The sequence below is a fragment of the Acanthisitta chloris genome, unplaced genomic scaffold (genome assembly GCF_000695815.1).
Source record: "Acanthisitta chloris isolate BGI_N310 unplaced genomic scaffold, ASM69581v1 scaffold14651, whole genome shotgun sequence".
Classification (NCBI taxonomy): domain Eukaryota; kingdom Metazoa; phylum Chordata; class Aves; order Passeriformes; family Acanthisittidae; genus Acanthisitta; species Acanthisitta chloris.
The window spans coordinates 56,692-67,493 of NW_008654479.1; the positions used below are offsets into that span (position 1 = coordinate 56,692).

Here is a 10,802-nt window from a genome sequence, read left to right on the forward strand (position 1 = left end):
TTGCTATCTGTTTCTTTGGGAAATCATGTTGACAGTGGCTAAAATGAACACAGTAAAAAGATGACAACAAGACATGAATGAAACTAGGCACCTTTTCTGTAGTCCATAGGGTCATGTCAAACCTGCACACTTACAGGGTTGCCAAATCCACTCTCCAAAACAATAAAGTCAGTTTAGGAAATGTGGAGATGCACTGTAGCAATCTGACAAAGAAAGATAGAAGTAGTAAATATTGACATGAGGTAGCTGAGGAGTATATGGGAAAGACTATATAAAATTTAGTTTCTACCCAGAACAGTCCTGTCACTCCCAGTGCCAACAAGATTTGGGCTGCATGAAACATAAGAATTGACCATGGGGAAATGGACCACTATGATAAACCAGCCTTTCCAAGAGAACAGCAAGAATAAACCTGCACCTCCTCCCAACTACTCATCTTCAGATAATCCATGGCCATTCTTGACATAAAGAGGCCAGTAAACAAATGCTGTACAACAGGTAGAAAACTACTAGTGACCTCACCCCCATCGGACTTTACAAGGTCAGGTCAATCTGCACGGCTACACAAACCAGGTCAGAAAAAGTGAGGAAACAAACAAGTAACCAACCAAACCTGTATCCCTTCATTGCTCCATGGAGATGCAACTCAGCTCTTAGGAGAACAATTAAGAAAAAACAGCATCAGTGTCAGAAAGCCTCATGTACAGTTGTGAAATTATAATCATCCTTGTTTATTGTACAAACTAATTTATGACTGAATTAAGCTCCCTTATTGAATCAGTGTAGAATTTATAATGCGAGCATCCCATGAGCTTCCTGAGGCCCTGCATGGCTGAGAAAGAAACAGGTGAACAGAGTACAATGAAGTAAGTGTTTCATAATAGAGAAAACATACATTTGCTCTTTAAAACAGGAGTGACTCAAACTTCATCTTTCAACACTGGAAATAAATTCAGGATAATAACAGCAGTGTGTGGTTTTCATCCATTTGTCTTTTACAAAATAGATTGAGCTTCCTGAGGCCCTGCATGGCTGAGAAAGAAACAGGTGAACAGAGTACAATGAAGTAAGTGTTTCATAATAGAGAAAACATACATTTGCTCTTTAAAACAGGAGTGACTCAAACTTCATCTTTCAACACTGGAAATAAATTCAGGATAATAACAGCAGTGTGTGGTTTTCATCCATTTGTCTTTTACAAAATAGATTTCATTTAAAGGAAAAAAACAATTAAATGGTATAAATGCACACAGAAGTGCTGTAGTGATTTTACCCTGACAGAAACTCCTCAATATTCTGGGAGCAACTGAGCTATAATTTTACTCTGGCCAAACATAAGAGTCCACTGCCTCTTGGAGGTCCTTCAAAATACCTTACCACAACTAACCAGAGCAAACAGAGTGGTAACAGTTGCATTTTACTAGGTCCTGAACCTGACTAAAATAAGCCATCACCAATGTATCAGCTTTGTGACCAGAAACTGAGACACGTTTCCTTTAAGAAGGAAGTTATGCTAGTGTTTCCAAAACAGTTTTATTTAACAGCTAGAATAAAGATATGCACTTGATGACTGAACATATGACTGCATCCAGGACAGACCTCAGGATGCCTTGAAGAAAACTGAAGATGAAGTATCAGTGATATAAGAGATGCAAGACACAGCATGCAATGAAGCTGTTAAATAGTTTCATACCAAAAGGGCTGCAAAATTGATAGAAAGATAAACAGCAGGAAATTTTCCAAACCAGAATGGTAGATGAGATGCCACACTAAGTAAACATAAATTGCTCCTGTGTCCCAGTCTTATTTCCCACAGGGATATGAACTTACAGTCTTCATCACAGAGATGCCTGTTTCCCCAAATATAGCAATTTCATGAAGTGGCTGTGCATACCAACAATTATTTACTTCCTCTAAGGTTAACAATCTTAATAATCAAGAGATACAGGTGAATTGTAATACAGAAATGATGTCAAAAACCAGTCATCACATTATGAAGTAACAGGTTTTGTATTTCAAATTAAGGTAGTCTGACTTTAAGCTCCAAAATTCTTGAGTATGAGCAATCCAAAATGGCATTTACAAATTCTACACTACCTTCCCTAGGCTGTAATGTCTATATGCATTGCTGCTGCTATTTTATTTCAAATAGAGGCAAAGAACAAAACAACTCAGCTAAGCACCAGAACGTAACACTCACTCACAAAAAAGCATTAGGAGGCGAGTTTGTCTCTAAGTGCACATAGAAACTGTAAGCCACTACCAGATCATTTCCTGCTGTCACACAGACACTTGCTAGCTCAGTGGATAGTGCACACATGAGGATAAGCTCTTAATTTTCTTCCTTTGAAACATCCTATAGTAACTGCAAAAGTGGAGCTCTACCTATTTGGGCTTTTTTTTTCTTTATACTACACTGCTGTTTTTCTATTTGCCTTCCATACATTTACGTCAATTGAGTAGGTCTTTGGAGTGAAATTTATACTTCAACATGGCTTTTCTGTTCTTTCACAACCTGCGTGTGCCACTAGAAGTTTTAACTGCACAGCAGACAGTCCTGTTGTAGGGAATGACCCATTAGGAAGGACATTCAATCAGCTGCACACATACTGCAGCTTGTTGTACACAGCATTTCTAAAACATAGCCACAGCATCTTTGTATCTTCAGCCTTACTTCAACCCTAAATTTGAAAAATATAGCAAGATTTGTTTATCCAAGCAGATGGTCCTTCTCCCAGTAGGATACCTGCACGCAACTTCAGCCTCCCAAGTCTCAATACAGACTTCATAAGACTCTCACTGCAGAAAATAAATGCTCTTTTGTGAGTTTGTAATTCTCATGGGCGATTAATAAAGGAAACTAAATGTGAAAAGTCACTATATGCCACCTGGAAGCTTTGCTTCCAGATGTTTGTGAAGATTTTTCATTCCAGAGCATTATACAGACACTGCTTAGCACCAAGGATCAGCAAGCAAGTAACGAGCCAATCCTGAATTCCTCACTGTTTCTTTATCACCAAAGCTAATGCTATTTTTTCCATTTAATGGGAGTGCAATCAGACCGTTAACTCTTAATGAGCCAAGCCACCACTGATTTCACTGCAAATACTACTGAAGAAAACAAAACCATTATCTCCTCCCTATGTTAACAATAAGCAAAGCAGTCTGTTTAATACCACTGGAACTTAATGTCTTGTTGGCATCAATACTGGCGTGGTGCTGTGCAAGAAAGTGCGTTGTAGACATGCAAACGAAACAAATGGTAATGCTGAAAAATCTCAGCTGCATTCAGAAAGAGGAAGAATTTGCATATCCATGATGAGAGTAGAAATATAATTGGTTGCTTATCTTTTATGCTTCAAATTTTAGTGATTTATAAGGACACAAAGAATGCTGTAGTGAAAGGACTGACTTCAGTCCTCAGTGCCAAAACACCTCTTTCAGAAGCTTGAAAACTAAGATGGCATGGTCACATTCATCATTTGCCATTTTGCCAAAAATGGGGGCAATGAGGAGTAGACAGGAAAGTGAATGCTTCACATAAAGTGATTTTGTGGGCCACCCAGTCTTTAGCCACAAGTCATTTAAATCTGCTGTGGGAAACAATGAATAAGGGAGTTGGCAGCCAGTAATGAAGAATGCTTCATCTTCGCTTTGGAAGTTGGTGCCTTGGTCTCTTTCCTCACACAGAAGAATAGTCATCACTGAATCTGCTCTTGAAAATGGTAATACTTGAGGTAGAAAGTGTACTGGCTTGATTCCCTCATCTGATAAAGTATCAGAAATATCAGCAGTGACTTCAAATCCCAATTCTGATATCTACTTCATCCCCTCAGTGCATTACCCACCACATGGCAGGGCATGTCCTGAAACACAAAGTGCTATGGGGTCAAGTGATAAACCTATCAATGTCCCAGCATCTAAGTTATACTCATTACCTAGCAAGTTCACAGCTCATTTTCAACCAACTGAAAGTTGTGGTTTCAAAGAACAGAGACAAACATACATTTCACTTCAACAGTGAGAGACCCTTTGCGCAGTAAAAAGTCTCATCCCACTATTACATCACTTGGTAATATAAATAAGGTACAACTGAAAGCAATAAGTTAGACAGGACTTGAAGAAGAAGAAAAGCTTTATAAGGAGCATTTAAAACAGAAACCAAGACCAAGGACAAGACTAGTGCAAACTTCATAAAGGTCTCCTGCCTTGATAGTTCAGCAGTTGAGTTGACTTGAGATGGGGGAGAGTGCTGTGAATAAGCTGTTGTGTGATCCAGCGGCTCTGGAAAGCACATGTCCATATGGATGGAGGGAGGAAGAGTGGGTGGTAGCATGAGTTTCTGTGCATTTTACATTGCTAAAACCCATCATATACAATATCAGCACCTGATCAAGGCCTACAGCAAACAGCCACATGTGGGACACCCTACTGTCAATCCTCAGCACTCCCAACCTGAAGGATTTTCCAGAGTTCACGGTGAACTTTATTCAGCAAAATGGCCTGATCTAACTGTCTTGCAGACACCACTAAGAAAAAAAACTTACTGAAAACACAGAAGTTGATAGGTTCTGTTGCAACAGAGCAAAAATTGATAACAAAGCTTTATGCCACACATTTCTACCCTGTGAATTGAGAATTTTTGAAAATAGCATTCAACAAAAGTAACATATTTTTATTTCATTAATAACAGCTGGAAAAAGTCAAAACCCAAGCGAAGAATTTGATAAAGAGACACAGCTTTCAGTGAGAAGAAAGGTTTAGACCTCCAGCAACATACTCAGGAAATATAGCATGTAAAAAAAATTGATACAGCATGTGCAGTTGTTACTACAAAAACTTACAGGTTGCTTTATTCAGTGCCAAAATTTCTTCTGTCTAGATCAGGCATTAACTGCAGTTACAGACAGTAACAAAGACAAGCTTGCCACAGCATTTCAGAGGGTGTTACACTTGCTCTGAAGGACAGCTTTATTAATTTTCATATGCTTCTGTAGGGAAGTGAAAAATCAAAGCCGAAACCTCAGGCCTTTTTGTCCTTGCAAGATGTTCTACCCAGGCAAACCTAAAACTTGAATGCAGTTAATTACCACCATTCTAAAAATAAATTAACATTGGTATGTGTGCCATGCTGATAGTACCACATTTTCAGTACTAAAACAGAGTTGGTGAGTCTGCTAACTAATTAGTGTTTATTAAGCTTGGGCACATCTGCCCAAAATGCCAGATAAGCTCCACAAAGGCACCAAAGACAGAATGACACCGCAAGAATAGTGGCTTGCCACACTACCCCATTTAGATCTTCCTTGGGTGGTCTTGGTGGGCACATGGGAACACCCTTCTGCTGATATTGCACTGATGCAGTAATAGTGCTTTATGCAGCAAGTAGGGAAGGTGACAGTAAAAGACAAAGTAGCAATGATTCATATGCTGTGGGCATTACATTTTCAGAAATTCACCTCTAGGCAAAAGGCCAGCAGAAAGCAGAGGACCTCAAAAGCAGCTCAAAGTGGTGCTTAAGTAATTGATGGGCCCCATGCCAGTCTTGTAGGTGAATTTCACCCTCAGACTAAGGAGAGAAAATTTAAGAGAGCCAAATGTGAATAGAAAAAATCATCAAGTCAGCAAAGCAAAGGAGTGGCAGGTTGTAAGGATACTAGGTCAAGTCAGGAGGAAAGGACAATAATATAGAAGTCAGACTACTTTGTTTCCTGGTAATTCAAGAGTTAACAAAGAAACTATAAAAGAGAGAATGCAGTGGACATGGTGTTTTCAGGAGCACCTTATGTAAAACTGAGTTGGTTCACTTTTCTAAAGAAAGCACCAGTAAGAGTTCAAGTCATGAAATGAGCTAATGAGGAGCACTTCCTACTCAAGATAGTAAAACCAGTTTTCTCAAGCCAAGGATCTTAACTGTCCAGAAATGGACACATCAACTAACCTTGAATGATTCTGTTAACTTGAAAAGCATAAAAATCCAGTTTTCTCTTTAAAAATGTATTAAATTTGGATATTTGAAAGACATACTGTATCAAAATGTCTAATCCAACTATCCCAAGTTATGTATTAACTAAGCATTAGCTTAGGTTTTAAAAGTAAAAGTGATTATTTCTGATGTGGTGCTATGCTGGTGGAATAAAAGCAGAGCTCTTCAAAACAGAACATCCATAGTATTCAGTCTTTCATGCCCTCTCTCAGTAAGGCAGCATGTGTTGCTGTCCTAGAGCTGCACCTGCAGGGATTGCCACTGCACCTGGACTCACCCACCATGCTTATCAGCCTTCCGGACTAAGTATCTTAGGGATGGTCTTAAGCAGACCTTGTTACTTCACAGATTCACAGAAAACTCAGAGTTGGAAGGGACCCACAAGGATCATCAAGTCCAACTCTTGACTTTGCACAGGACATCCCCAAGAATCACACCATGTGCCTGAGAGCATTTCCAAATACTTCTTGAACTCTGTAAGGCTTGGTGCTGTGACCATTTGAAAGGATTCAGACCTCTACTGTACTGTTAACACAGCAAGACACTGCTGACTATGATATGAACTTTCTCTCCAAGCAAAACAGCTTTTTGAAGGAAAGGACTTTCTATCAAATTTGTCAGAGAATTTATTATTCTTACTTCTTTCACAAGCTTCCTAAGGAAGCAAGTAAGTGTTCTTTGTAATTATTCCGTTAAAAAAAAGCCTCAAGACAAAAAATATTATCCACTTGGGTACTGTAGCAAAGCTCTGAAAGAAGTGTCTCTCTCCAGATTCTGTATGGATTTTATTCCTTACAAACCCAGATCTCCCACCTAAGTGGACTCAGAAAAATCTTTGGTGTTTGATGAGCAGCAAAAAGCCTGTACTTTGTTTAGTTACACAATGTTACTAGGAAGATGGTGCAAATATAAATACAATCACTATAATAATTTTGCAAATTTACATATATTTCCATGTGAAAAACCTGAGTATACAAAGCAAAACAATGACAATAACACAAAATGTTAAAAGACTCATTTAATAACACTATGTAAAAATGAGTAATTATAAATACATACATAATTACATAATGAACAATTTCTCTTTGTAAAATTGGAATCTGTTGAAAGTTAAAATTACAGCCAAAGTACACAACCTATCCTCGTTCAGCAAGCAGCTGCATACCTTGTTCCAACAACCACACCATGTCAGCCAGCCCTCCTCAAACCATAATGATGTGGTGAACTGGGAGGAAGACATCCTGCACTTTGTATGTCAACTCAGCCTTCAGAAACAGCTCACAATGGCTTGTAATGAAGCATGCATTTACTGTATTCTTCTTAGCCTGTAGAAATGCTGGTATTCAGAATTTTTCCTAGAACAGACACTTCCCTTGTGCTGAGATTCACTTTATTAATTACAGACATGCTTTCTAGTAGTGATTTTGTGATACTTGCTAGTGGTGATTTTTGTGGCATTTGCGGTAATGAAGTACAAAAACTCGGAACATAAAGCCTTTGTGTCCTTGTGTATTTCAGAATCCTATGAACCCACAGCAGTGATCTCTACATACCCACAAGCTAAGTAACCTTCTAGGCTGTGACAGTTGCCTATTAAAACTACTTTCTATTTCAAACCACAGCCATTTGCAAAATCGATTGCAGAAAAGAGAATATCAGATCATGGCCATACAGCATGTTAAAGGATGAAGTACACACAGACTGTAAGTGTTCAAGGAGGCAGAGAGAGTTTGTACATCGCATGCTGCTCTGGTCCATTTGGAGAACTGGTGCCCACACTTCCCTGGGGGTTGACTATTTCTAAATAGCTGAGAACAGCTCTGATGTGCTCTCCCCACATCATTGGTCCTGCTGGCACCAAGTTGCCTGGCACCTGGGACAGCCTCAAGAACTACAACCATAAAAATCATTAGTACTTTTTTTAAGGCCTTCTTTTACTTCAAAAGCACCAGAAACATTTAGGATACATTTTCTCATATCAAATTTTTGTCCAAAACAAAGAAGGCAAGATTACATGAAAACACTGAGCGCACACATTCCCCTAATTTCACCTCTCAAATATGAACACAAATATGGCCTCACTTGCACAAAAGCTCTGAGAACTACTCACACTGTAAAAACACTTTGCACCATAAATTGTATTACTGTCTATGGCAGGGTTAACAGACCTATGCCAGAGTGCTTAGAAGCCATCAATACCCTTCTCTGCTTAAATCACCTGAAACACACCATTGGTGAGAAACTCCATGGAAACTTTCTTTTACAGTCATCAGTCAAAGTATTCTATTGGCAAAAAAAAAGGCATTTTATAAAACATTAGTGAATCTTCTTTGTTAGTAAAAACTAACCTCTGCCAGAGGCATTTAAACAAGGATGGTGCAGAAATTGTGATGAATACTTTGGTAAGCCTTACTGCCAGCTTAATGCCTATAGTGAAAAATAATGAAGTGAACTAGGCACGTTGCTATACCTTTTTTTTCTTTTAAAATCCCATTAAATATTGCTAAGAACTTATATTCCTTACCAATGCCAGTAGGAAAGCATTTTATGAATGCAAATTGAATTTTAATTCTTATTCTTCATGAACACAGGCTTCATACATGTGCTTTATATTATACCTACATGAGACTTCAAACAAGTCTGTGATACATTAAGAAAACATAATAATATAAGTGCCTACCTTTTTCAGGAACCGTACTCCATAGGTAAATATATAAAGGTAAAATGTAAATCTCCACCTGCAAAAGGTACAAGAGATTAACTCTAGGACACCAGGTTTACATATCTTACAGTTCAACACATGATTTCTTATAGCACTGCCAAACCACCACACCCTGGTGACATTAACAGAAGTTGAAGTAAAGTTTTGGTCTGGTCTTCTCTAACTTTTGTTATCAACTTTATGCTCATTTGCCTGTTCTTCCTGGCCTCCCACTAGCTTTGTGAAAATACTAGCTAATTTCACCTAGACATGATGGGCAAAACCCCCCAAAATTTTCAAGGATAATTAAGTTTTTCAAAGTTTCATGAAAACTAGCAAGACTGTGGAGGACAGAGGACAATTTGAACATCTGTTGCAGGAAAGTTCACCTGTTCTTAGGCATCAGGACAAAGAAACTAAGAAATTTTATTAAGCCTTCAACAGGTGAATTTGGAGTACTGCATGTCAACTACACCCTTTGGTAATGAAAAGCATCATTCACAATTCGCTGGAAATTAGTAGATTCCAGCACTTCACTCCTGGTTTGAAGGACTGCATTTGTGTCACATGGACATGCTGAATATAGATATGTATGTCTTTCTCCCTTCTTCAGTAAAAGAAGACATACAGGAGGACTTCATATCTTTTGGACCCATTACTCACTTAGGAAAAAGAGTTAATAGAAGTATAAGGAAATAAAAATCACAACCTCATGGAGTGTAAATTCTAAACAGAATTCCTGCTTGGTGTCCCCCCCACCAAGGGTTGGAGTGACTACACACACATGTTTAATATAAACACCAGTAAAGTAATATTCATAACACTTACAGCAGGATGAGATTTAGCTTCCTTAGTGTGAGGCAACACCGCAATGTGAATCATCTTCAGTGACATATTTTACAGCACTTACAACTTCCTCTCCACTAGCAAATCTATTAGCCTACAGTTAACTGGCACTGGAGCGTGTTCAAATATTATTGCAATGGTTATAAAACTGAAAAAGTTCCTATGTAAAAGAAAGTTAATCCAAACCTTTCTCTTCAAAGCTCCTTTTACAAGTATTTAGAAAGACAGTTGTGTCATACATAAATAGCCCTGTGACAAGTTCAGTAGGGGAGAGTGTAAGAACATCAGTGAGATTTAAAGTGTGATACTTCAGCTGAACAAAACCTCTCTTTTATCCTGTAGTCTCCACAGCACTGGAGAGACTAATGTATTCAACTGATATAATACACACACTAAGCCCTTCAAGGGTTGGGTCACTGTAGTAACATGGCTCACACTTTTCATGCTGGCAGTTTCCTCAAGACACTGAAAAAATAGAGTACTTGCAGGCAAAATGCTAGTTGTGCTAGTAGAAACCTTCAGATCATGCACATGGAAGAAGGACAAGGACATTAATATGAAGGAAAGATTTATTTGGGTGAAAACTTTCTTGTTAGGCAAGTCCTACAGCTAGGAAACCTTCTCCTTCAAGTTTACATAGATCATCTAGTGAAAGTTTGAAGGCTGTCAGTGAAACTAAAAATATCAGGAGGAAAAAAACTGTCTAACCTAATCACTGAGGAGCAGTCCCAGTGCCCTTCTTTCACTCCTTGATGTGAGCAGTTATGATAAATTCCTTGCGAAGAGTTTTATCATCTCTATTTCACATTCCTCCAAGCAAAATCCATAACATATTTGAGGATATTTGTAGTGTGCTGTTGGGAGATGCAATATTCCATAGAGGAGTCCAAAGGCAGTCTGAAGTATTTGAAATATGTTAATGGTTGAGTTTTGGCAGATGGGTCTCAGGGATTTTTCAGTCTGCACAGACATTTTGAAGACTGCAGAATTCCTGCAGCTGTATCACCCCAAAGAAAATAAAAAGACCCCTACCCAAAACAAGCAAATTTCTGAAGTTTCCAAAACACCTCAGAGCCAAGAGCACTGGGTATTATCAAATTGCTCCAACTCTACAACTGCTACGAATTTGAGAGGTGCATAATGTACAAATGTACCTGGACTGAGCATCAGAAGATAAAGCAGGGCTCAGAACTAAGTGATAGACAAAGCTGGTCAAAGTGCTAACTTCTTAAAAAAATAAATAATATTGCTAGAAAAAAAATCCTCAAT

The 10,802-nt window shown here is 38.5% G+C and overlaps 1 protein-coding gene across 1 annotated transcript in view; it reads right to left on the reverse strand.

The window, feature by feature from the left end:
- CERS6 (ceramide synthase 6) overlaps window positions 1-10,802 on the reverse strand; it is a gene marked incomplete at its 5' end in the record, with an annotated part of 76,916 nt that overhangs the window by 48,227 nt on the left and 17,887 nt on the right. Inside the window, one exon of the mRNA XM_009083541.1 lies at window positions 8,667-8,724. Within this exon, the coding sequence (XP_009081789.1) occupies window positions 8,667-8,724 (58 nt within the window). The remainder of the gene's footprint in view (window positions 1-8,666; window positions 8,725-10,802) is intronic.